Source organism: Hemitrygon akajei, chromosome 11 (genome assembly GCF_048418815.1).
Source record: "Hemitrygon akajei chromosome 11, sHemAka1.3, whole genome shotgun sequence".
Taxonomy (NCBI): Eukaryota; Metazoa; Chordata; class Chondrichthyes; order Myliobatiformes; family Dasyatidae; genus Hemitrygon; species Hemitrygon akajei.
In genome coordinates, this window is record NC_133134.1 from 138,008,375 (window position 1) to 138,036,032 (window position 27,658).

General features: G+C 41.5%; 1 protein-coding gene across 1 annotated transcript in view; it reads left to right on the top strand.

The window, feature by feature from the left end:
• LOC140736054 (somatomedin-B and thrombospondin type-1 domain-containing protein) overlaps nucleotides 1–17,444 on the top strand; it is a 43,084-nt gene extending 25,640 nt beyond the window's left edge. The window contains exons 4-5 of the mRNA XM_073061771.1: nucleotides 5,528–5,704; nucleotides 15,841–17,444. Coding sequence (XP_072917872.1) covers nucleotides 5,528–5,704; nucleotides 15,841–15,958 — 295 coding nt within the window. The 3' untranslated portion in view covers nucleotides 15,959–17,444. The remainder of the gene's footprint in view (nucleotides 1–5,527; nucleotides 5,705–15,840) is intronic.
• Nucleotides 17,445–27,658: the final 10,214 nt, after the last annotated feature.

Genomic DNA, 27,658 nt, shown 5'->3' on the forward strand with positions numbered 1-27,658 from the left:
GAAAAGAAAGGATCAGCCATGATTGAATGGCAGAGCTGCTTGACAGGCCAAGTGATTCTGCTCCTTTAAATTGTGTTTCTGTAATATGGACTTACTAACATTCTATGAGACCTGCGTGGCGTGATTTAACCTTCTTCGGGGTAGACATAGTCGATGAAGGGTCTTGACCCGAAATGTCGAGTGCTTATTTCCCTCCATAGGTGCTGCCTGACCTGCTGAGTTCCTCCAGCATTTTGTCTGTTACTCTGGATTTCTAGCCACTGCAGAATCTCTTGTTTTTATGATTTGATGCTCCACTACAAAGTCTCTTTGAGGTTTATCTACCCTGACAATGTTTAAATCTTTTCTTCAGTGAGACCCTCCCTCCATTGTTCCCGCTCTGTGCTCTTCGACTCTTCGACCATATGCTCAGCCACCTTTCTCCCATCACTTTCTATCTTGTACTCCTTCCCCTCCCTCTACCTTCTTATTCTGGCTTCTTCTTCCGTCCTTTTCGTTCTCGATGAAGGGTCTCGGCCTGAATCATCAACTGTTATCTCCTCTATTGTTGTTGCCTGACCTACTGAGTTCTTCCAGCATTTTATATCTTGCCCTGGATTTCTATCATCTGCAAATGTTTATGCTGAGGCGTTTGGTTTGTATCATTTATTGATTATTATAGCAGCTGCTTCAGAAGATAATTAGCATTTCATAAAGTTCAATGAATTTTGATATGGAAGGTTAATCAACCCATGAGCAATAAGCATCTTAATCCCAGTAATTTATTACTTGTATTCTTTTAATCCTACTGAACTATTCAAGGAATTCTACATCATACAGCATGTTTCAAAGTGGCCAGCAGGTAAAACAAGTTCTACTCATAAATTACAGTAGATAAATAAATTGGATTCAACATTGTCAGTGGAAGAAGCCAGAGAGAGGTGGTAGATGGTTATCTCTAACTGGAGGCCTATGGCTAGTGACCTGCCACAGGGATCACTGCTGGGTCCACTGTTGTCTTGACCATAGTCCTGAAAAACATTGTCTCATTTTTACTATGTACTGTACCAGCAGTTATGGTTGAAATGACAATAAAAGTGACATGACTTGACTTGTTGTTGTCTGAGTTAATGATTTGGAATGCAATGTGGTGCACTGAATCAGCGAAGTTGGGGACGACACCAAGATTAGGGCCGTAGTGTACAGCGAGGAAGTCCAAAAGAGTTTGCAGTGGGATCTGAATCAGCTGGAAAAATGGGCTGAGCAAGGGCAGATGGATGTGAGGTTTTGCACTTTGGCAGGACAAACCAAAGTAGGACTTACACAGTGAATGGTAGAATAGTGAGAAATACACAATCCAAGGCAAGGCTTACATAATGAGTGGTAGGCTAGTGAGGAGTGTGCTAGCACAGTGGGATCTGGGAATACATGTCCATAAATCCTTGAAAGTTTTCACAAGAATATAGTCAAAGTACTGTTATATATATTATCAAAGTATTTAAAAATTATAGAACCTTATGATTCACCTGTTTACAGGTAGTAAGAAAGCCAAAAGAACCCAATTTTAAAAACAGACCAAAACTCAATGCACAGAGAAAGAGGGAAAAAAAATACAAATCATGCAGCAATAAAAGCAGACAGCAGCATTGTGAACAAAATTGATTCCATAGACCTGAATCCTGGAGCAACTGGAGTAGGCAGATAGACCTGGTCTCGGTTTCATCACCACAAAGTTCACAGAAGTGAAGCACGCGTAGCAGCTGGAGCAGTCTCAGGGGTCCCGACACCCTGCCTTTCCAGTCTATCTGGGCCAGTATTTAAATCATCCAAACGCTGGATCGTGCCGCACACTGAGAGCCAGGCCCTGCTGCAGCGATACGTTCCAGGCCTAGACCTTGCTGCGCAGCCTGAGGCCGTTCTGTACCTTTCCAAATCAGCTTGGTGCTTAGATTGATCCAACTTCGCTCTCCGCCTAGGCAGATGGTCTCTGAACCTCCTCCTCATTGATTCCTCTGTGATCCACTCATTCCAACTCCATTTTTGACTTTGACACCATCTTGAAAATGTTATGCTCCGGTGACTTTGCTCAAGCCCTGAATCTGCTTTGGCTTTGCTCGCCTTTTCATGTTTGCGGTGATAGTTTACCATAACATACCTCAGAAAAGTGTTATTAATAATGTTTTTAGTTGTACTTCTGGTCTTTTGAGAGTTGTAAAGAAAGCTTTTGGCACATTGACCTTCATAAATCAAAGTACAGTGGATTTTGGTTATTTGGGTCACCAGTACATTTTGGCCCAATTATGTATGTGGCTGTCTAATTAGCTGAAGTTTCATGGAAATTGTTTAAGTGAATCACAAAATACGTATTTAAAATAAATACAGAACACCTCAACTACTACAGTATTATAGAACTGTGTATTAGTTCTTAATAGTTATCAACAGAGGAAATCATTCAGTGTATGCTGCCATTTTGATTGACTGTAAATAAACAAACTCAGCACAGACAACTAGTGCAGATAATGAACTGCTTTCAATACCTTCCTGCATAAAGTAAAACAAAACAAGATAATCTAAAATCAACGCGTTTTGAATCGGCATCGGATGCCCAAGTGGATAAAATAACGCAAGCACACGTAACTGATGCTATTTAAAAACTGTTTGCTTTAATAACAGTGTACAGTCTAATGGCCACACAAGTACACATGACTGAGGCTAGATAGAAACTGTTCGACAACAGTCTTCCATCCTAATTAAGTGGCATCTTATCCCAAATAAATAAAGGGAATCCTGGGTAATTTCTCGATTAGTTTTGGTTCTTTAACAGTAATCCCAAATAAGCCGCTTCCTCAATTAAATGATGGTCCAGTTAACTGGAATCGACTGTATTGAGTGCAGGAGTTGTGAAGTTATGTTGATATTGGATCAAAATCCAGAAGAAAGGTGGCACCAACAAACAAGGGTGACATTCTTCAGATGGTTCACAAAACCACTACTTTCACTTCTTTTGTGGTTCTGCTTGTGTTGGAGTCTGTGTGATCGACATTTTGGTGGTGTGTTTTTGGGCTGATTGAGCGATCTGGTGCTTTCCTGTCTCCAAGGGAGTTTGCTGATATGTCAAGCGAAGTGTGAGGCCTTGAGGCCAAGAAGCCTGGAGACTGGGTGTGAGTCCATATTTCTTGCTTATTTCTATTTACTTCTGGTCAAGATAGTGCCAGCACACAATGCTTCCATGGTCAGTGTCTTCTGGATAGACCATGAAGCCATATACAAGTATTTTACTTCTTTTATGTTTGTTTTTCACTTTGAACGTGATTCTGGAACTGTTGGAGTCCGTGATTTGCAATTTGGAGATTGTTTGGGTGTTTCAGTACTCTGCAGTCTTCGAGAGGATTCTGGGAGACAGAGGCAGCATGTGAGAACTTCGTGGTGAGAAGGCTGTGGAACAGGGCGTGAGCCAATGTTCTACTCCATTTCGCCAATTAAAGCTTCTTTTGCCTGCAGATTAAAGTGACGAGGGGGATTGAAACAGTGTGGAGGGTGAGCATCTGCTGCCTGCCTTTTGACCGCTGGTGAGATCGCTCTGCTGCCATAGACAGGAGACTGCCTCTTGATCGCCACTGGGATGAGAGAAGACTGTCTTTTGATCATTGATGAGATTGCTCTGGTGCCAGAGACGGGAAACTTACTTTTGATCACTGGTGAGGTCGTTCTGCTGCCATGGGCAGGAGATTGCTTTGTGATTGCTAGTGGGATTGCTCTGGCGATGGAGGGGGAGAGCCTGCCACTGTGCCTGCAGGATGCTACCCCGGTTTTCTGTGGTTTGGATATGGGCTTTTTATCAGTCTTACATTTTTTATATTCTGTGTTTTTCACCCAATCTCTCTCAATTTTTTTGTCTGTGGAGGAGGGGGATTTGGGGGTCAATGTGCCTGTTCCACCTTTTTTTTTGTTTGCAGGGAGGGGGTGATTTGGGGGTTGATAATCATGCTGCTGTTCTTGGTTTCATGGTATCTGGAGAGGAGGAATTTCAGAGTTGTATACTTTGATAATAAATGAACTTCTGATCTTGCCGAGGAAAGCATCGAGTAAGATTGAGATTACTGAGTGGAAGGCAAGTGGGTGTTCAGCGCCGTCTACTAGCCATTCGCTCACCGCAGCTGGAGAAGGCGTCTGTGCGTGATGGTCTTTCTCTCTCCCTCTCACTCGCTGCTCCTGTAGAAAGGTCCCTGCTTTCGAATGGTGTCTCTTTCTCTCTCTCTCTCTCTCCCTCTAGCTCGATGCTGCTGGAGTCCTGGGTCTTGGGCAAAGTTTAATTGACGCTGATTGTGGATTGTCTGTAGTTCATATTATGATGTATTGCTGGTTGTTCCTTTTTTTTTGTTTCTATTTTGTGCAATTTTGATCAGGGTGGCCTGCAGATAATGCATGACAGCGCCAAATTGAACTGAGCTAAACTGAACAAGCCTGGACCCTTTCAATTTTGTCTTTGATGTTCCGTGTTTTCACTTTTTTTTAATGCCGTTTGTGTGATTTGTTTGTTTTTTGCTCATGGGGGGGAGGGGGTCGATGTTTTTCTTTGAAATGGTTCTGTGGTTCTCTTTGTTTTGTGGTTGTCTGTGGGAAGACGAATCTCAGGGTTGCATACTGCATACGTACTTTGATCATAAATGTCCTTTGAACTTTGAAGTTGTATAAGACATTGGTGAGGCCAAATTTGGAGGACAGTGTGTAGTTATAGTCACCTGCCTACAAGAAAGATATCCTTAAGATTGAAAGAGTGCAGAGTAAATTTACAAGGATGCTGCTTGGGACTTGAGAACCTGAGTTATAGTGAAAGGTTGATAAGTTAGGACTTTATTTCCTGTAATGTAGGAGAATGAGGGAGGTTTGATAGAGGTACTCAAAAATATGAGGGGTATTGATAAGGTAGATACAAGCAGGCTTTTTCCACTGAGTTTTTGTGTGACTAGAATGGGAGGTCATAGGTTAAGAGTGACAGGCGAAATATGTAAGGGAAACCTGATGTAAGGGAATCATCACTCAGAGCATGGTGCGAGTGTGTAACGAGCTGCCAGAGGAAGTAGGTTTGATTGCAACATTTAAGATAATTTTGGATAGGTACATGGATGGGAGGGATTCAGTGGGCTGTGGACCAGGTATGAGTTGATGGGAGTAACAGTTCAGCACGGGTAGATGGACCAAAGTGCCTGTTTCTGTGCTGTAGTGATCTATAGCTCCGCATTCAAATCAGGTTACTTTTGATTTCAAGATTATTTAATTTCATTTCCAGTACACAACTGTAAGGGAGAACAAAATATTTGTTACTCTAGATCCGATGCTGCACCAAGATAAAGAACACAATAATAAAAAAAACTAGAATAAATGTAAGCTTATTTACATAGATTGATTGCACAGTATGTCCATAAATGGACACTAGGCACAGTAGTGTCTGTACATAAAGTGGCTGACAGGAACTGATGAAGTCATGGTGGGGTGGGTAGGTGGGTGTGGTGTATTTTACCAATAATTTTTTTCCCTTTTACCGTAGGTATTGCATGGAATTCCAAGTGAAGTCTTTGTCTCCGAATTGCTTGATTGAACACCGTCCTCATGCTAGATGGATGCAGTACCTTCGGCAAGGCTTCACTGTGTGTGTGGAATGTCAGTCTCCTGCAATGAACTCTGGCTTCCACAGGTGTTCTGGCGACGGGGGAGAAATCGAAAGGCAAGTCACTGTGTCTATCTTTGTATTCCTGGCTCACGTGTGATAGATGACAGGATACCTTGGCAACATGCTTCTAGCTCCCTCATCTGCTGAGTCCGTTGTTAGTTTAGGTAGCACTTTCCTCACTGAAACCCACTCCATCCTTGTCAATAAGGCCCAGTATGGTGGAGCATCACTTTGACATGAAGTGACAGAGATTGAACAAAGTCAGCCTATTAAAGTGCTGAAAGAAGAAAATTGTCAGTTAAACCATATCCTTGTCTAAACACTCATCAGAGATGTTAAAGAAGAATTGAGTTAATGTCTCTGATATTCAGAAGCTATTAAAAATCCATTTTAAACCTATTTTTAAAAATAAAAGATTGAAACATTTAAATACACTCTGATAAAAATAATGAATTGAGGAGATGTAAATAACTCAAAATTTGCCTCAGGGACACAAGAGACAGGGGATCATGAGTAATGAGCAATCTGCTGGAGAAACAGCGGGCTGAGCAGCAAGGGTAGGAGGAAAGAAATCGTTGATGTTTTGGGTCAAAATCCTGTGTCAGGACTGAGAGTGGAGATGTGAGGGAGAGAAGGGGAGTTGCATTAAAGGGGTCGGAGATAGTTGGTGGATTGAGGAGGGGTGCAAGATGACAAGCAGGTAGTGCCAGGCAGGGGAGATGAGTCAGAATGAAGTTGGAAGATTGTGGCAGGTGAATGATAGATGGTAGCAGATAAAGAGAGAGAGAGAGAGAGAGAGAGAAGAAAAGGAAAAAAAGAGCAGATGGTGCAACATGGGAGGTGATGGGAAGGTTTAGTGCCTCAATCCTGCACTTCTTGCTTCTACCTCTTACCCATGTTTCACAGCAGGACTGCCCTGATGGACCCATTGTTTCTACCTGCTCTTGTCCCACTGAACTTCTGCCCCATATCTTGTCTTCATGATGTCCCTCCTTGTCCAGACCCTTAATACCTACTTCTGGGACACTTTGTATGCCCTCTACCATTTCGACAATTGCTGATTCCTTGGCCCCAACCCTTCATCATCATAATGGATATCCAGTTTTTACACTTCACTAATAAAGTTTCCCTCCACCAACAGTCTCATCTATCTGGCTGAACTTGTTCTTGTATTAAACAACTTATTTTGACTCATCTCATTCTCTGCCAGTCAAAGGTATAGCCATGGGCACCTACTTGGGCCACAGCTGTGCCTATCATATTGTTCAAAACACACAGCATGCTGGAGGAACCCAGCAGATCAGACAGCGTCAACGTCCTGATGAATGGTCTCGGCCTGAAACGTTAACAGTAGTTGACACCTCCATAGATGCTGCCTGACCTGCAGATCTCCTCTAGCATTTTGTTTGTGTTGCTCAAGATAACCAGCATCTGCGAATCTCTTGTGCCTGTCTTTTTGTTGGCTATGTGGAATAGTCCCTATTTCAAATTTTCTCTGGCACCACTCCCCAACTGCTTCTCCGTTATACTGGTGACTGGATTGGTGCTGCTCCTTGTGCTCATGCAGAACTCATCAATTTTATCGCCTTTGCCAGAAGGCACAGAGCCTCAGGACCCACACCACCAGCTTCTGGAACAGTTATTATTCCTCAACCATCCGACTCTTGGACCAGAGGAGATAACTTCACTTGCTCCATCACTGAACTATTCCCACGATCTGTAGACTCGTCAGCTATTTATTGCTTACTTGTTTATTTTTCTTTTGTTGTCGTTTGCACGTAGGTTGTTTTTTCTACCCTGTTGGGTGTGGTCTTTCCAGAATTCTTTTGTTTTCCTTCCATTTACTGAGTATTCCTGCAAGAAAACAAATCTCAGGGTGGTAAATGGTGACGTGTACTTTGAAAATAAACTGATCAATTTACTATCAATTGATTATAAATTTACTTTGCACTTTGAATCAGACCATTTCTCTCCCTTTCCTAGATTTCACTATCTCCATATCAGGAGAGAAACAATCCACTGATATTTATTATAAACTGTTGTGATTGACTAAACTGAGCCATGTGGAAGCTACAACTGGGAAATGTAAAAGTCTGTATTCATACATTTCTTCTGAACTGAGTCTAAGCGAAACTCACTCACACCACACAATGTTTTATGCCTTTTAAACACAAAGGTAACAATAAATGATTATAATTTTCAAACCTAGAGTCCTGATGAAGGATCTCAGCCTGAAACAGCGCCTGTTCACTCTTTTCCATAGATGCTCTCTGGCCTGCTGAGTTCCTCCAGCATTTTGTGTGAATCATCTACTTAGCTTTTAACATCTTGAATAGTCAGTTAACTTCACAGATTTGCATACAGGTTTCCCCACTATCTGAAGGTAGAGCGTTCCTATGAAACAGTTCGTAAGCTGGAATGTCATAAAGTGAAGAAGCAATTACCATTTATTAATATGGGAAAAATTTGAGAGTGTTCCCAGACCCAAAAAATAACCTACCAAATCATGCCAAATAACATGTAAAACCTAAAATAACAGTAACATATAGTAAAAGCAGGAATGATATGATAAGTACACAGCCTATATAAAGTGGAAATTCTTTTCTACTTAGCTAAAATCTCACTACGTAGCGCTACTAGTGTTGCGGAAGCACTCTCTCCAGTAACCTTTAAACTATGAAGCTGCTAAATCACACCAAATAACACATAAAAATACACAGCCTATATAAAGTAGAAATAATCAATATACAGATTGGATGGGTTGCACCTGAACTCGAGGGGGAGCAATATCCTTGCGGGTAGGTTTGCTGGCATGGTTCGGGAGGGTTTAAACTAATTTGCAAGGGGGATGGGACCCGGAGTGATAGAGCAGTGAAAGAAGTGCATGGAGTAAAGCCAGATTTAACATATAGAGAGGCTTTAATGAAAAAGAAGCGGAGTAAAGGGTGTAAAGGTAGTAAGGTAGAAGGGCTAAAGTGTGCGTACTTCAATGCAAGAAGCATCAGGAACAAAGGTGATGAACTGAGAGCTTGGATACATACATGGAATTATGATGTAGTGGCCATTATGGAGACTTGGCTGGCACCAGGGCAGGAATGGATTCTCAATATTCCTGGATTTCAGAGCTTTAAAAGGGATAGAGAGGGAGGCAAAGGGGAGGAGGGGTGGCATTACTAGTTAGGGATACTATTACAGCTGCAGAAAGGGTGGATAATGTAGCAGGATCCTCTTTTGAGTCAGTATGGGTAGTAGTCAGGAACAGGAAGGGTGCAGTTACTCTACTGGGGGTATTCAATAGGCCCCCTGGTAGCAGCAGAGATACCGAGGAGCAGATTGGAAAAGTGCAAAAATAACAGGGTTGTTATCATGGGTGACTTTAACTTCCCTAATATTGATTGGCACTTGATTAGTTCCAAGGGTTTAGATGGGGCAGAGTTTGTTAAGTGTGTCCAGGATGGATTCCTGTTACAGTATGTTGACAGGCCGACTAGGGGGAATGCCATACTAGATCTAGTATTAGGTAACAAACCGGGTCAGGTCACAGATCTGTCAGTGGGTGAGCATCTGGGGGACAGTGATCACCGCTCCCTGGCCTTTAGCATTATCATGGAAAAGGATAGAATCAGAGAGGACAGGAAAATTTTTAATTGGGGAAGGGCAAATTATGAAGCTATAAGGCTGGAACTTCTGGGTGTGAATTGGGATGATGTTTTTGCAGGGAAATGTACTATGGACATGTGGTCGATGTTTAAGGATATTTTGCAGGATGTTAGGGATAAATTTGTCCCTGTGAAGAAGATAAAGAATGGTAGGGTGAAGGAACCATGGGTGACAAGTGAAGTGGAAAATCTAGTCAGGTAGAAGGCAGCATACATGAGGTTTAGGAAGCAAGGATCAGATGGGTCCATTGAGGAATATAAGGTAGCAAGAAAGGAGCTTGGCGAGTAGGGTAAAGGAAAACCCAAGGCATTCTTCAATTATGTGAAGAACAAAAGGATAACAGGAGTGAAGGTAGGACCGATTAGAGATAAAAGTGGGAAGATGTGCCTGGAGGCTGAGGAAGTGAGCGAGGTCCTCAATGAATACTTCTCTTCGGTATTCACCAAGGAGAGGGAACTTGATGACGGTGAGGACAATATGAATGAGGTTGATGTTCTGGAGCATGTTGATATTAAGGGAGAGGAGGTGTTGGAGTTGTTAAAATACATTAGGATGGATAAGTCCCCGGGGCCTGACGGAATATTCCCCAGGCTGCTCCACGAGGCGAGGGAAGAGATTGCTGAGCCTCTGACTAGGATCTTTATGTCCTCGTTGTCCACAGGAATGGTATTGGAGGATTGGAGGGAGGCGAATGTTGTCCACTTGTTCAAAAAAGGTAGTAGGGATAGTCCAGGTAATTATAGACCAGTGAGCCTAATGTCTGTGGTGGGAAAGCTATTGGAAAAGATTCTTAGAGATAGGATCTATGGGCATTTAGAGAATCATGGTTTGATCAGGGACAGTCAGCATGGCTTTGTGAAGTGCAGATCATGCCTAACAAGCCTGATAGAGTTCTTTGAGGAGGTGACCAGGCATATAGATGAGGGTAGTGCAGTGGATGTGATCTACATGGATTTTAGTAAGGCATTTGACAAGGTTCCACATGGTAGGCTTATTCAGAAAGTCAGAAGGCATGGGATCCAGGGAAGATTGGCCAGGTGGATTCAGAATTGGCTTGCCTGCAGAAGGCAGAGGGTTGTGGTGGAGGGAGTACATTCAGATTGGAGGGTTGTGACTAGTGGTGTCCCACAAGGATCTGTTCTGGGACCTCTACTTTTTGTGATTTTTATTAACGACCTGGATGTGGGGGTAGAAGGGTGGGTTGGCAAGTTTGCAGACGACATAAAGGTTGGTGGTGTTGTAGATAGTGTAGAGGATTGTCGAAGATTGTAGAGAGACATTGATAGGATGCAGAAGTGGGCTGAGCAGTGGCAGATGGAGTTCAACCTGGAGAAGTGTGAGGTGGTACACTTTGGAAGGACAAACTCCAAGGTAGAGTACAAAGTAAATGGCAGAATACTTGGTAGTGTGGAGGAGCAGAGGGATCTGGGGGTACATGTCCACAGATCCCTGAAAGTTACCTCACAGGTATAGGGTAGTTAAGAAAGCTTATGGGGTGTTTGCTTTCATAAGTTGATGGATAGAGTTTAAGAGATGCAATGTAATGATGCAGTTCTATAAAACTCTGGTTAGGCCACACTTGGAGTACTGTGTCCAGTTCTGGTCGCCTCACTATAGGAAGGATGTGGAAGCATTGGAAAGGGTACAGAGGAGATTTGCCAGGATGCTGCCTGGTTTAGAGAGTATGGATTATGATCAGAGATTAAGGGAGCTAGGGCTTTACTCTTTGGAGAGAAGGAGGATGAGAGGAGACATGATAGAGGTGTACAAGATATTAAGAGGAATAGACAGAGTGGACAGCCAGCGCCTCTTTCCCAGGGCACCACTGCTCAGTACAAGAGGACATGGCTTTAAGTTAAGGGGAGGGAAGTTCAAGGGGGATATTAGAGGAAGGTTTTTCACTCAGAGAGTGGTTTGTGCGTGGAATGCACTGCCTGAGTCAGTGGTGGGGGCAGATACACTAGTGAAGTTTAAGAGACTACTAGACAGGTATATGGAGGGATTTAAGGTGGGGGGTTATATGGGAGGCAGGGTTTGAGGGTGGACCGAAGGGCCTGTAATGTGCTGTACTATTCTATGTTCTATGTACAGTGTAGTTTCACTTACCGGAATCGGGAAGACAGCGAGCACACTGATGATGGTGTGTTAGGCTGAGTCGTTGGAGTTTGGGGTGCTTGGCAATTTTTTCCAATAAATTGCAGTTTCGTCACAGTTAAACACGTGCTTATACGAATAACCACCTTCTGTAATTATTTTCTTCAGTTCTGCTGGGAAATTTTCGGCAGCTTCAGTATCATCCGAAGCATTCTCTCCAGTAAACGTTAAACTATAAAGCTGCCGAAAAGTCCCCAGCAGACTAAGAGAGACCACTTTGCTATGAGCAGAACCAATAGTAACGTTGGCAGCTTTCAAGATACTTTCTCTCTTTGTGTAAAAAGTGCGAATGGTGGACACAGGCAAGTTCAATGCGTGGTCAATGTACTTACATCGTTGACCATGATCGAAACGCTTTATTACGTCCAGTATTACACTAAGCATAACACCCTTACGAGCTCTCTTAGGTTTTTCTGATACCTTAAGACACATCTTGCTAACGGAGGCACAAAGCAAATCGAGATAAAGCACATGCCCACAGACACGTGTTTAAGCTATGGTGGCTTGGTGCTGAATGCAGTTCCGGGGGAGGAGCTTGCCTGCTCAGGGTGTGCGCTGCCTTTTTTCATAAAAGTGAAAACTGTTTGGTTAGCGAAAACAGGTAACTAATGTAGGTCTTTGTAAAAGCGAGGTGTTATAAAGTGATCGTTTGGAAAATGGGGGCTACTTGTATTTACAATGGTGGCACATCCCAACTTGCAGAATCCCTATTTTGTGGGTGTTCCGCTAGATTTCCAGTATCTGCAGAATCTCTTAGGTTTCTGAATATTAAATACTTGAGGTCTGTTCCAAAAGTTTCTGAGCACAAACTTCAGGTACCCAAAATATACCCCTTTTGTTATAACATTGAGGAATGGCTCCATGAATATAGAACTAACTGGAATGTTAAGTGATAAAAGAGATCTGTCTTGATGGAAATTGTAGGGGGGACCAGGGATGATGTAATTTCCTGCTTGGCATTGTTGCCTGCTACACCTCTAACAGTGCCCTTGGGTCAGCTGCAGGGCCATCACCCGGGGGACCACTGCTCACTGATGTTTCACTCCCTGTAAATCTCATAGAACTGTGCGTCGTGTGGCAGGGATAGAACTTCAGCAAAATGCTAATACAGGAGCTGGTCCCTTAATGCCTTTCCTAATCACCGATTAACATGGGCGTTCACCTATTGTCCTCCCCTGCATAGTTTGGTCTGCTAATCTTTCGTTCAGCTGCCACAGTCTTCCAATCCATCCCCACTCCCTCCCACTACCCCTCCTTATCTTACAACCCTCCTTGGTCTACCTGTCACGTCCGCATCCTTTCTTGCCATTCCCCTTCCCTTCTCTATGCTGGCCATCTTGTCTCTATACTCTCCGTTGTAATGAAGGCTTTCAGCATAAAACATTGATAACTTCTTTCCTCCCATCGATGCTGCTCAACCCCCTGAGTTCGTCCAGTTGATTGTGTGTTGCTTGCAACTCGCTCGTCCTGCCTTACAACTATTTATAAGTGTGAGGTGCTACATTTTGGTAGGAATAATCCAAATAGGACATACACGGTAAATGGTAGGGCATTGAAGAATGCAGTAAAACAGAGTGATCTAGGAATAATGGTGCATAGTTCCCTGAAGGTGGAATCTCATGTGGATAGAGTGGTGAAGAAAGCTTTTGGTATGCTGCCTTTTATAAATCAGAGCATCGAGTATAGGAGTTGCATTGTAATGTTAAAATTGTACAAGGCATTGGTGAGGCCAAATTTGGAGTATTGTATACAGTTCTGGTCAATGAGTTATAGGAAAGATGTCAACAAAATAGAGAGAGTACAGAGAAGATTTACTGGAATGTTACCTGGGTTTCAGCACCTAAGTTATAGAGAAAGGTTGAACAAGTTAGGTCTTTATTCTTTGGAGTGTAGAAGGTTGAGGGGGGACCTGATAGAGGTATTTAAAATTATGAGGGGGATAGATAGAGTTGACGTGGATAGACTTTTTCTATTGAGAGCAGGGGAGATTCAAACAAGAGGACATGAGTTGAGAGTTAAGGGGCAAAAGTTTAGGGGTAACATGAGGGGGAATTCTTTACTTGGAGAGTGGTAGCTGTGTGGAAAGAGCTTCCAGTAGAAGTGGTAGAGGCAGGTTTGGTATTGTCATTTGGTATTGTTATGGGCTGAGTGCAGGTCGTGCCTTCTTTGTAATGGCATTTACATGCTGGACCCGGACAGCTCCTCTGGAATGATAACACTGAAGAATTTAAAGTTACTGACCCTCTCCACCTCGGATCCCCTGATGAAGATTGACTCATAGACTTTCAGTTTCCTCCTGTGGTCAATAATCAGCTCTTTGGTTTTGCTGATGTTGACTGAGAGGTTGTTCTTATATCAGCATTCAGTCATATTTTCAATCACTCTCCTGTTTGCTGATTCATCACCACTTCTGATCGGGCCAACAACAAGACCCTCATAAGCAAATTAAATAATGCGTTGGAGGAGTACTTAGCCTCACAGTCGTAAGTACAAAACGAGTAGAGCAGGAGATTAAGTACACAGCCTCGTGGTGCACCTGTAATGATGGAGATTGTGGAGGACGTGTTGCAATCTGAACTAACTGGATTGGCAATATCTATTAGGTTTTTTTTCACATGTACATTGAAAATACGCATGTACGATGGAAAAAGGTACTGGATACAGCATGGGCAAAGCTCTCCCCACTACTGAGCACACCTGCATGAAGTGTTATCTCAGGAAAGCAGCACCCATTGTCAGGGACCGCTGCCACCCAGGACATGCTCTCTTCTCACTGCAGCCATCAGGAAGAAGGTACAGGAGGCTCAGGACGTACACCACCAGGATCAGTTATTACCTTTCCACCATCAGGCTCTTGAAGCAAAGAGGATAACTTCACTCGCCCCACCACTGAAATAAGAACATAAAGAAATAGGAGCAGAAATAGGCCATCTGGCCCATCGAGCCTGCTACACCATTCAATATGATCATGGCTGATCTGGCCATGGACTCATCTCCACCTACCTGCCTTTTCCCCATAACCCTTAAGTCCCCTACTATGCAACATCTATTCAACCTTGTCTTAAATATTGGGCAGAGAATTCCAGAGATTCCCCACTCTTTGGGAAAAACAGTTCCTCCTCACCTGAAGCCTAAATTTACTCCCCTAAATCTAGTTCTAGTCTCACCTACCAATGGAAATAACTTTTCTGCCTCTATCTTATGTATCCCTTTCATAAATTTATATGCTTCTATAAGATCTCCTCTCATCCTTCTGAATCTAGTGAGTTCCGTCCCAGGTGACTCAATCTCTCCCCACAGTCCAACCCCCTCATCTCTGGAACAAAGCTGGTGAACCTCCTCTGCACTGCCTCCAATCTTTACAACCATCCAATCCTCTGGCACTTCTCCCGTCCCCATTGATGATGCAAGGACCATTGCCAGAGGCTCAGCAATCTCCTTCCTCGCCTCTGACAGTAGCCTGGGGTAGAGCTCATCCAGTCCTGGTGATTTATCCAACTTACTACATGTTCTGACTTTCAAGAGTTCTTCATCTCATGGTCTCAATATTTATTGCTTATTTATTTATTTATTTATTTATCTATCATTTCTTTCTTTTTGTGTTTGCACATTTTGTTGTCTTTTACACACTGGAATGTCCAAGCTGGTGCACTCTTTCATTGATTCTATTATGGTTATTATTATATTATGGATTTATTGAGTTTGCCTGCAAGAAAATAAATCTTGGGGTTGTATATGGTGCCATATATGTACTTTGATTAAAAAATTTACTTTGAACTCTGAACTTCAAAACATCGAAACATGCAGAGAAGTGTGTCATTTGCGTCAAATCAAATCAGCGAGGATTGTGTGGGGGCAGCCCAACATAACATGCCCACCACTTACCAACCTTAACTATATAATTTGGAATATGGGAGGAAACTGGAGTGCTCAGAGGAAATTCATGCAGTCATCCAGGCAGCAGTAGGAATCGAACACTGCATGCTGATCACTGTGTGCCACCCTTATTTTTTGTAACATTTCAATACAAAATACTGCAGATATTCAGATACTGAAACTGAAAGTGCTGGAAATGGAAGGTCACATAATTTGTGGAATGGGAAATAGAATTAATGTTTCAGAACAGGCCTGATGTAAAGCCATCATCTTGACATGATAAGTTTCTCTCCGTCTCACAGACACTGTGTAGTATTTCCATTGAGTAAGTCCCTACATTTCACAAGATTTCCTCAGTACTTCAAGCACGAATTAACATGCTGAAATAGTAAATATATTTTCTGTGAAGATATCTTGCATGCAGATTAACGTAAAATGCAGACTGTGGTTGTTGTTATGTACACGGAATTGCTAAAGTATGTGTGTTGTATGCCCAGCAGGAACCAGATTCTACAGTGGTATGCAATTGGTAATCCTCACTGCAGAGGGACATGGAAATGGATTCGACAAATTGAATCGTGCTCTTGCCCTTCAGTCCACAGCTTTTTATTTATTTGAAGTAACTCATCCGGTCCATGAACGCTTACTACTAATTAACATTTCCACCGACATCAGAAGTTTGGAATTTTATTCAAACAACATGAAGACTAAATATAGGATATATTCTGAACACTGCAGTAAGAATATGAGGAAATGACTGAAATGTTACCTTCTGAAAATGGTTTTATTTCCCAGAATTTTAAAATCCTATTTCATCACTATGGGATTAAAATAAACTTCATTCACCCTTTGAGAAAAATGAAACTTCTAAATGAATTTACTGCTTTTAAACTGAATATCTCTGACCATTTAAACATTTTAAAAGTACCATATTTAGACATCTTTTTATAGGTTTTATTTTTATTGTTGAAGTTATTAATTTCTTTCAAATATTACACCCTGTATAGTTATTATACACACAAATTTAATAGGCATATCTGGTGTATAGTATCTCTCAGTGAGACCTTCTTTCCCTGAACATTGGTGGGAGTCCATTTTTGGTTGGAAAGCATTTCTGGATATGCAGGTAATTGATGATTTGAGAAATGAGTAACTTACTGATTTTTTAAAATTACTGTTAAAGTAAATCATATAATAAATTTGTGGCTTACTTCAGAAATAAAATTTAAGATTGAAATCTTGAGACGAATTTAGCAAATGGGAAAACTGAGGAAAATGCTACATGCATAAAATAAATTCTTTCAATATGGTTTCTTAAAAATAATTTCTTTTAATATGGTTTGAAATATGGTTAATATGGTTAATATGGTTAATATGGTTTAATATGGTTTGAGACTTTATAGGTGGAATGGTTTAAATAAACTAGTTAATACCTTTTCTTTAATGAGTAGCCAAATGTATTCCTATGTGCAAACCATTTCACCTGTTGTAATGTGAACAAAATCGCCGGAGAGATGCAGCTGGTAAATATGAAGTTGTCTTTTTATTTGACAAAATGAGACACCGTAGGTGTTATATTGAGACCCTTTCGGAGGAAGGGGCCTACTTGACCCAACATTACATGACATTTTGTATGCTAAAGATCAAAGGACAATTCTATATTTACAATGTATCTACAATGCTTCCTTGAATTACATATAACTTTCACATCTCCGTGTTTGCACCCACATTCCAGACAACCAAAATGAATGTTAATCTGCATTGTCTGGTTTTTCAGTTAACAGCTCTAGGAACCTATTGTCCAGAGTTCCATTTGAAATTTAATCTATAGTCCATGTTCAGGTCTAAAGATTGGTGGCTAAAGTTAATATTTTGCTCCATGCACTGTTAGTGACAGTGATGAAACAAAATAGTGATGGAATGGTCAGACTTCTGATTTCCACCCAAAGTAAACTTCTGTGTTCAATGAATTTTACAGAATTTTGGTCACTTATGGTTATCATTACTGTTCTCTTTGCCAATCACTGTAATTTACCTGTTGTATTGTGCATTGGATTCAAATTTCACTTTATTCCATAAATATATCTCATGGCCTTTGTCAAAACCTCTTGGAGCCTTAACATTGTATTTCACCATCTTATTATCCAACTTGGATGTAAGTATTTTTGTGTTCTTGCTTGTACTCTGTAGCATAAACAGATAGCTCATGTTCCTACTTGCAACCTTTTTAATCATTTTGATCGACTTTGCAAGAAGTCTTCTCACTAATTTCAGTATGGATCTAGTCTCAAACTTTGATATATTATGGGATTTTTTTCCAATTTTAAATTGTTATAATGATCTGAAACCTTTATCTTTGATTTATAAAATTGTTGCCGATTGTGCAAATTTTCACATCTCCTCAGTACAGCCCAATACTAGTTCTCTTTCTTTTATTTCAAATGAAAAGCATTTTGGTCAAACTCAATGATATTTATTTTGGAGGAAATGTGTGGTTCCTTCTAGAGTGCTTATGGAACATGTAAAGAGCTATAGAGGAGAATGCTGTTCGGTATCAGTACTCCCATAGAAGTAAAGGACGCAGCTGTTGTATGGCTCAATACAGTCTACTTTCATGGATGTATGATCATGGTCTTCTGCTGCTGTAGCCCATCCACCTTCTCATTTGATCTCTCTCACCCTCCCTCAGCGTTTTTGCCCACAGACTGATGCTCATTGGATACTTCTTGTTTTCTGTATCATTACCTGTAAACCATAGAGACTGTTGTGTCTGAAAACCCCCGGAGGTCAGCAGTTTCTGAGATATCCAAACCACCCTGTCTGGCACCAACAATCATATCCTGTTCAGAGTCACCTGGGTCACATTTCTTTCCCATTCTGATGTTTGTTCTGAACCTCTTGACCATGTCTGCATGGTTTTCTGCATTGGGTTGCTAACACACGATTGACAGATTATATATTTGCATTAGCAAGAAGGTAATAAGAGAGTTTAGTTATTGATTGGAGATGGAGTAAAATGAGATTTCCCTTTTATGGGAAGTGGACTTCATTGACAAGACCACCATTCAGTTCCTGTCAGCAATCACCCTTCCTTAAAAAGACACAGTAAATTGCCAACTTAAACCTTGCAGTCAATGAGGTGATTCTGTAATGAGAAAGTTACAAGTTTTGAAGGAATAACAATGAGATAAAGTCAATATGCAGTATTTCCAGAAGATGTGAGACATGAAGGAGGATTTTATAAGTACCCTGGTTTTCCACATCCTTGTAGATGGTGAGTGGTTGATTGAGTTTTCTCTTGCGTCTGGTTGATACTGGGCATTGTAACAATGTCAATTCAGAGGTAGAGTGAATGCTTAAGATGCTGGAAGGGGCACTTATTGTTGAATTGCTTTACTTTGGAATTACTTGTGCTCTGTTCGAGTTATATTAGTCCAGACAAGTGAAGAGTGATATTCCAGTTCAAAAATCGCATACAATGACATCTCATCCCATATGACTGCTACCCTGGTATCCTCAAATAGCTGTCTTCAGTGTTTTTAGGTCTGGTGATATTGTGATGCAGAGGTTCTTCGGAAGTCAAGAATGTGGCAACATGATGTTTATAGCCATTTATTAGGTGTCGCAAGAATAGAGAATGAATAAAAGAAAGCAAAAACAAAGAACAAAGATGACGTTTGCCCGATATTAAAACCTAGCTCATACCAGAGAATTAACAAGACATTCCAGTGATCAGAAACAACCAATGAAATAGTCGGGTTCAGTGGTGTGACGCAATTTGCAGAGAACTTTCTAGAGGAAGAAAAGAGAATCGGCTATACTACAATTACTGAGAATTCAAGGTAAAATTACACCAGAATTACACTCACACAGAGGTGATTATATAAATATTAGAAGAAAGCAGAGGAAAGTTAAACTACAGGAAAAATATAATTCTACACTTGAAACCAACAGTGCCCTCCTATTTATATACTCTCAGGGATATGATGTTAGCTTAGCACTGCTTCTCTTGATATTTCCATTTGTTCTAAGCTTTGAACTGCTTGTACAACTGCCAATAGAAGATATTTCCTGCAAGTGAAACAGTAGAAGATCAAAGTGATCAATGTTCACAATCTTTGTTCCTCACCTACCTTCTCTTTCTTCAGAAACTCTGAAGTTGAACCAAAACATTTGCTACCTTGGTATATTTGACCCTATGATGAGCTTCAAATAAAACATTCTTGATTCAACATCCACATCATTGCTTCAAGTCTCCCATATTTGAAATCATCAGCTGCAGAAACCATCAATCATTCCCATTTTACCACTTTGATTTGCTACTAGCAAAGCACACCTGGTCAGTATTTCTCCGATTCCACTCTTCACCTATAAAAGGTTATTCAAAACTGCTGACCAAGTTGTAGATCGCAGCAGATCCTGTTCACCCATCACTCCTCTTTGCTGACCTTCATTGACCCTTGTTAAATGACAATTACATATTAAGATTTGTTTTAAAATTTCTCCTTTTTCTTTTCTCAATATCCTTCCTCTTTAAGTTAATTGTGAGTGAACACTGTTTTTTCATTTCTTGACTCTTGATAATCTCAGAATGCAGCCCCTCTGCTGGTGGAAGCTGTTCCTTCACCTGCCAAAGCCTACATTCGGGAATACTGTGTCAGTCCTCTCTACCATCTTTCTTCCTTTAAATCTTGCCTCTGGGTTCAAGTATTTGCCATCACACGATCTTTTGTGGCTCAGCACCAAATTTTATTTGGTAGATTCCCATGAAATGGGGTGGGATGCATTTCTGTGTGAAATGTGGCACATATACATGTTGCAGTTTTTGTTGGGTATTCCATTGCATTTTTGTCTTGTGCCTCAAGCATTGCTGAGGGTTTCAGAGAGCAAAACAATCATACAGGAGCAACTGAAGCATGGGTTTTCTGTTCTCAATCACCCCTGGTACTTCTGCTCCTTGCAGGCAGGTTAGCTGTCAGTAACAAGCCTTCACATTCTCTCCAGATGACTGCAATAGGTGCCAATTATTTTCTCTTGGCTCTCACTCTATTTCAGACATTCCCTTTATTGTCTCCACCCTTCACCCTCCTCTGCAACTTAAAATCTGCAAATTCTTCAATTTTTCCTGATGGAAGGCTTTTGATCTAAAACATAAACCTTACTTTTCACAGGTGCTAAGTATTTCCAGGATTTTCTTGTATTAGTGCATGCTTCTAGCATCAGTGAATTTCTGTTTTTATTTTATTACCTTCATTGAGATACAATGCGGAATAGTCCCTTCTGGCCTTTTGAGCCATGCTGCCCAGATTTAATCTTAATTTAATGCTGCCTGACTTAATTTTAGCTTAATCACAGGACAGTTTACAATGACCAATTAATCTACGAACCGGTATGTCTAACCAATAGGAACTGTCCAAGGACATTACCCAATTTGTTTAAATTAATTAGAGCAATATTGGAAAGAAAAGATAAATCAGTTCAAAACTCCTGCCAGTAATTTTGCAGATCAAAACTTGGAATTTTATTATATTGGTCTGATGGAAGTGATTTTCATGAACATATTGGCTGGGGTTTTCTGACTAGAGATTTGACCGAACTGCGTGTATTGTTTGTGGCAGTTTCTCTGAGTTGTGCTGTGACCAACCAATGAGAGGGAGTGTGAAAATAGAACCACCTTTTCAAACAGGTCCACGATCAAGGTGAAAGGCAGAGTCTCGCGGCAGTTCCTCTGAATTGAGCTGCGACCGATCAACGAGAGGGATTCATTAGAAAGGGGCAACAAAAAGAATGCAAGTGCGAGCAGAGTGGCAATTCTTTTGAGTGTGCCAGTGTTGAGAGCGGCTTTGGCTCATCAGGCTTAGGTGAGGTAAAGTATCTGGTGAGTCTCTCTCTTTTCATTCTTATTTGTTCATTCCTCATCTGTTTGGAGGTACTGTAGTGAGAATGGCTCCAGGGGCAGTGTTTCGTACTGTGTGTAGGATGTGGGAAACCTGGGAGACCCCCACTCTCCCGGATAAACATACCTGCACCAGGTGCACTGAGCTGCAGTACCTGAGAGAACGTATAAAGGAACTGGAGCTGCAGCTCGATGATCTTCAGCTCCTCCAGGAGGAGGTGATAGGAGATACAGGGAGGGAATCACCCCTAGGTTGCAGGAGACAGGTATCTGGGAGACTGTCAGGAGCAGGAAGGGAAATGGACAGCCTGTGCAGAGTACACCTGTGGCTATTCCCCTCAATAATAAATATACAATTTTAGATATCGTTGAGGGGGATGACCTGCCGGGGGCCCACAATGACCAGGTCTCTGGCACTGAGTCTGGTGCTGTGGCTCAGAACAACAGAGAGGTGAAGAGGAATGTAGAGTTGACAGGAGATTCCATAGTCAGAGGGACAGAGATGAGATTCTGTGAGCGTGATAAAGACACCTGGATGGTATATTGCCTCCCAGGTGCTAGTGTCAGGGATGATTCAGATCAGGTCCATGCATTCCCAAAGGCAAGGGTGAGCAGCCAGGATTTATATTAATGACAGGTAGACAAGCTGAGGAGGTCCTGAACAGAGAATTTAGGGAGCTAGTTAGAAAGTTGAAAAACAGGACCCCCAGGGTAGCAATCTTTGGATTGCTGACTGTGCCACACACCAGAGAGGGTAAGAATAGGATGATTTGGCAGGTGAATGGGTGGCTGAGGAACTGGTGCAGAGAGCAGGGGTACAGATTGATGGATCATTGAGATCTCTTCTGAGGAAGGTGTGACCTGTACAATAGAGATGTGTTACACCTGATCCTGGGGCGGGGGGGGGGGGGTCCAATATCCTATGGGTGGGTTTTTCTAGAGTTGCTTGGGAGGGTTTAAACAAATTTGGCAGGGGGATGGGAACTGGAGTAATAGTGCTAAAGATGAGGTAGTTGGTTTATAAATAGAGGCAGTGTGTAGTGAGACTCCTAGCAAAGAGAGGCTGTTGAAAGGGCAACATTGCAGTCAGCAGGATGTTACAATGTAAAAGTGGACAAAATCAAAAAGGGTAATTGCAGAACTGATGGTGTTATATTTGAATGTGTGCAGTATACGGAATAAGGTAGATGAACTTGCAGTACAGTTGCAGATTGGCAGGTATGATGTTGTAGGTATCACTGAATCATGGCTGAAAGAAGATTATAGCTGGGAGCTTGAATAAAAGGATGCACATTGTATTGAAAGGGCAGGTAGATAGGCAGAGTGGGGTGGCATGGCTCTGTTGGTAAAAAAAATGAAATTAAATAATTAGAAGGAGGTGACAAAAGGTTGGAAGGTGTTGAATTGTGGATAGAGCCAAGGAACTGCAAGGGTAAAAAGACCCTGATGGGAGTTATATACAGACCTGTAAACAGTAGTAAGGGTCTGGCCTACAAATTACAATGGGAGATAGAAAATGCATACCAAAAGGGCAATGTTACAATAGTCATGGGGAACTTCAATATGCAGGTAGATTGTGAAAATCAGGTTGGTGCTGGATCACAAGAAGGGGATTTTCTAGAGTGCCTATGAGATGGCTTTGTAAAGAAGCTTGTGGTTGAGCCCACTAGAGAATCATCTATTCTAAACTGGGTGTTGTGCAATGAGCCAGAATTGATTAGAGAGTTTAAGGTGAAAGAACCTTTGGGGGGGGGGTGTGATCATAATATGATCAAATTCACCCTAAAATTAGAGAAGGAGAAGCTAAAGTCAGATGTATCTGTGGAGAAAAGGGAATCAGAGGCATGAGAGAGGAGTTGGCCAGAATTGAATGGAGAAGAACACTGGCAGGGATGATGGCAGAGCAGCAATGGCTGCAACTCTGGAAGCATTTTGGAAAACACAGGGTATATACATCCTGAAGAGGAAGAAGTTTTCTAAAGGCAAGATGACACAATCATAGCTAACAAGAGAAGTCAAAGCCAACATAAGAGTCAAAGGGCATTTAATAAAGCAAAATTAGTGGGAAGTTGGAGACTGAGAAGTATTTAAAAACCCAACAGAAGGCAACTAGAAAAGTAACTGAGAAGGAAAAGATGGAATACGAAAGGATGCAAAGTATTAAAAAAGATACCAAAATTTTCTTCAGATAAATAAGGTGTAAAAGAGAGGCAAGAATGGATATTGGACCACTGGAAAATGATGCTGGACAGGTAGTAAGTGGGGACAAGGAAATGGCGGATGAACTGAATAAGTACTTTGCATCAGTCTTCTCTGTGGAAGATACTACCAGTTGTGCTGGAAATTCCTGTGTGTCAGGGGTGAGAAATGTATGAAGTTGCCATTACTAGGGAGAGGGTTCTTGGGGAAACTGAAAGGTCTGAAGGTAAATAAGTTACCTGGACCAGACAATGTACACCCCAGAGTTCTGAAAGAGGTGGCTGAAGAGGTGGTGGATCCATCAGTAATGTACTTTCAAGAATCACTAGATTCTGGAATGGATTTGGAAGACTGTAAAATTGCAAACATTACTCCATTCTTCGAGAAGGGAGAGGAAAATAAAGGAAATTTTAGGCTAGTTAGTCGGATCTCAGTGGTTAGAAAATGTTGGAATGGATTATTAAGGATGTGGTTTCAAGGTACTTTGAGGCACATGATAAAATAGGTAACAATCAACATGGGTTCCTCAAGGGAAAATCTTGCCTGACAAATCTGTTGGAATTCCTTGAAGAAATAATAAGCATGATAGACACAGGAAAATTTGTTGATGTTGTGTGCTTGGATTTTCAGAAGGTCTCTGACAAAGTGCCACACATGAGACTGCTTAATAAGCTATGAACCCATGGTATTACATGAAATATGCTAACATGGATAAAGCAATGGCTGATTGGCAGGAGGACAAGAGTGGGAGTAAAGGGAGCCTTTTCTGGTTGGCTGCTGGTGACTAGTGGTGTTCCACATGGGTCTGTATTGGGACTGCTTTTTAAAATTATATGTCAATGACTTGGATGATGGAATTGATGGCTTTGTTGCAAGTTTTCAGATGATACGAAGATAGGTATTTTGAGGAAGTAGTGAGGCTACAGAGGACTTAGTCAGATTAGGAGGATGGACAAAGAAGGGGCAGATGGAATCCAGTGCAGGGAAGTGTATGGTCATGCACTTTTGGTAGAAGAAATAAAAGGGTAGACTATTTTCTAAATTGAGAGAAATTCAAAAATCTGAGGTGTAAAAGGACTTTGGGAGTCCTTGTGTGAGATTCCCTAAAGGGCAATTTGCAAGTTGAGTCTGGTGAGGATGGCAAACATGTTGTTAGCATTCATTTCAAGAAGACTAGTATGTAAAAGCAAGCACGTAATGTTAAGCTTTTTATAGCACTGGTGAGGCCTCACTTGGAGTATTGTGAGCAGTTTTCGGCTCCTGATCTTAAAAAGGATGTGCTGAAACTGGAGGGGGTTCAAAGGATGTTCACAAAAATGGTCCCAGGATAGAATGGCTTGTCATATGGAGTGCGTTTGATGGCTGTTTGCTTGTAGTCATAGAATTCAGAAGAATGAGAACGAGTTGAAAGCTATTGAATATTGAAAGACCTTGATAGAGTGGATGTGGAGTGGATATTTGCTATGGTTGGAGAGTCTAGGACCAGAGGACATTGCCTCAGAATAGAGGGAGCGTCCTTTTAGAATGGAGATGAGGAGGAATTTCTTTAGCCTAAATGTGGTGAATCTGTGGAATTCTTTGCTGCAGGCATCTGTGGAAGCCAAGACTTTACATATATTTAAGGCAGAGGTTGATAGGTACTTTATTGGTCCAGGCATTAAGGGATACAGGGAAAAGGCAGGAGATTGAGGCTGAGAGGAAAAATCGATCAGCCATGATGAAATGGCGGAGCAGACTTGTATCTTTGTATTGTACTGCTGTCACAAAATAGCAAATTTCATGTCATATGTCAGTGGCAATAACTTTGATTTGGATGACTTTGCAAATTACACCACTATAATCAAGGGAAAATTAAATGGTAAAGATTTCAGATTTTGTGAAGCAGTATTATTGTAAAACACTAATGTAGCATTTTGTTGCATAGGTCTTCTCTTAATTGTGCAAAAATCCACAATTAAAACATAGCAAGCTCATGTAAACTCTAAAATCTTAGTTTCATCGTAAGTGTGATTTTCCATAGTTCTTTAGAAATCAGCATATACTTTAGAAATCAGCATATGTGCATCAATATTCACTTAACAATTGTATTTAATACAGTAAAATTTAATATAATTTCAACATGCTTTGAGGTATAGAAACTCTCACAGCCCCCAATGAGCCTGTGATTTCAGTCTCTGAGACCGATGTGAGAGCTTCCTTCAGGAGGGTGAAACTACGGAAAGTATCTGACCCAGATGGAGTACCTAGCAGCGTGCTAACGACCTGTGCTGATCAATTGGCTGGAGAGTTCACCAATATCTTTAACCTCTTGTTTTGGTAATCTAAGTTACCCACGTGCTTCAAGCAGGCTTCAACTATACCAGTGCCTAAGAAGAATGTGGTAACCTGCATCAATGACTAGCACTTGCATCCATTGAGATGAAGTGCTTTGAGAGGTTATTAATGAAATGTATCAACTTCTGTCTGAGAAGATACTTGGATCCACTTCAATTTCCTACTGGCACAACTGGCCGTTTCATTTGCTCTTCACTCAACGCTAGAACATCTGGACAGCAAAACAGCATACATCAGGATGATCTCTATTGACTGCTGCATGGCATACAATACCATCCTTCCTCAAAACTAATCTATAAGCTTTAAGACAGCTTCAATATCTCCTTCTGCAGTTGGATCCTTGATTTCCTCACTTGCAGACTCCAGTCAGTTCAGGTTGACAACAACATCTCCATAATCTCGGTATCAGCACAATTGCAGCAAAAGATTGTATGCTTAGCCCCCCCCCCCCCCCCCCCGCTCTACTCACTTTATACTTACGACGATGAGGCTAAGCTCAGCTCCAATGCCACATTTAAGTTTGCTGATGACACCACTATCATTGGCCGAATCATAGGTGATGACGAATCAACATTCAGGAGGGAGAATAAAAATCTGGCAGAGTGGTGTCACAACAACAACCTCTTACTCAATATCAGCAAGACCAAGGATCTGATTATTGACTTCAGGAGGAAGGACCCGGAAGTACACGCACCAGTCCTCTTCAGAGGATCAGGGTGGAGAGGGTCAGCAGCTTTATCTTCATCAGTGATAAAATTTCAGATGATCTGTGTTGGGCCCAGTACGTAAGTGCAATTATGAAGAAAGCACAAAGCACAGCAGCTACTTCCTTAGAAATTTGAAAAGATTCAGCATGACATCTAAAACTTTGTCAAACTTGTATAGGTATGTGGTCGAGCATATATTGACTGATTGCATCATGGAGTGGTATGGAAACACCAATCTCTTGAAACAGAAAATCCTACAAAAAGTTTTGGATGTGGCCCAGTCCATCACAGGTAAATTCGTCCCCACCATTGAGCAGATCCACAAAGTGGGCTGTCACAGGAAAGCAACATCCATTATCATGAACTCACACCTTCCTGGACATGCTGTCTTCTTGCTGCTGCCATCAGGAAGAAGGTACAGGAGCCTCAGGACCTGCATCACCAGGTTCAGGAACAGCTATTACCCCTCAACCATCAGGCTCTTGGACCAGAGGGAATAACTTCACTCAACTTCTCTTGCCCCATCACTGTATGTTTCCCACAATGTACAGTCTCACTTTCAAGTATTCTTCATCTCATGTTCTCAATATTTATTGCTTACTTATTATTAATAATTCTCAAGGTAGTAGGGTTGAGTACCCTTTATCTGTAATTCCAAAATCCACAAACCTCTGAAACCCGAAAATTTTTTGAGCGCTGACAGGACTTCACAAATGGAAAATCCCGCGAGGCACTGGGAAAGTTCCCAGGCGATGCGCATCACAGACAGTTCTGAGAAGTGACTTCACATGTGTAATGATCAGGAATTAATGAAAAAACAGAAAACAAAAAAGAGAAGGTCTTGATTGTGAATTGAAAAAATGGATTCATCAGCGCTGGAGTGAACACATGCCGCTTAATGGTATGCTGATGATGAAACAAGCAAAGATCTATCATGGTGAACTGAAAACTGAAGGTAATTGTGAATATTCAGCAGGCTGGTTGCAGAAATTTAAGAAAAGGCAAGGCATTAAATTTCTAAGCATATGCTGATCACAAATGAGCAGAAAAATTCACTGAGTTTGCCGAGACCATTGCTAATGAAAATCTAACACCAGAACAAGTCAGCAATGCTGATTGTTATCATAGCTTCAATGTAAAATACAGATACAGTGTACTGTAACCTTTGAATCAAAGCACAGT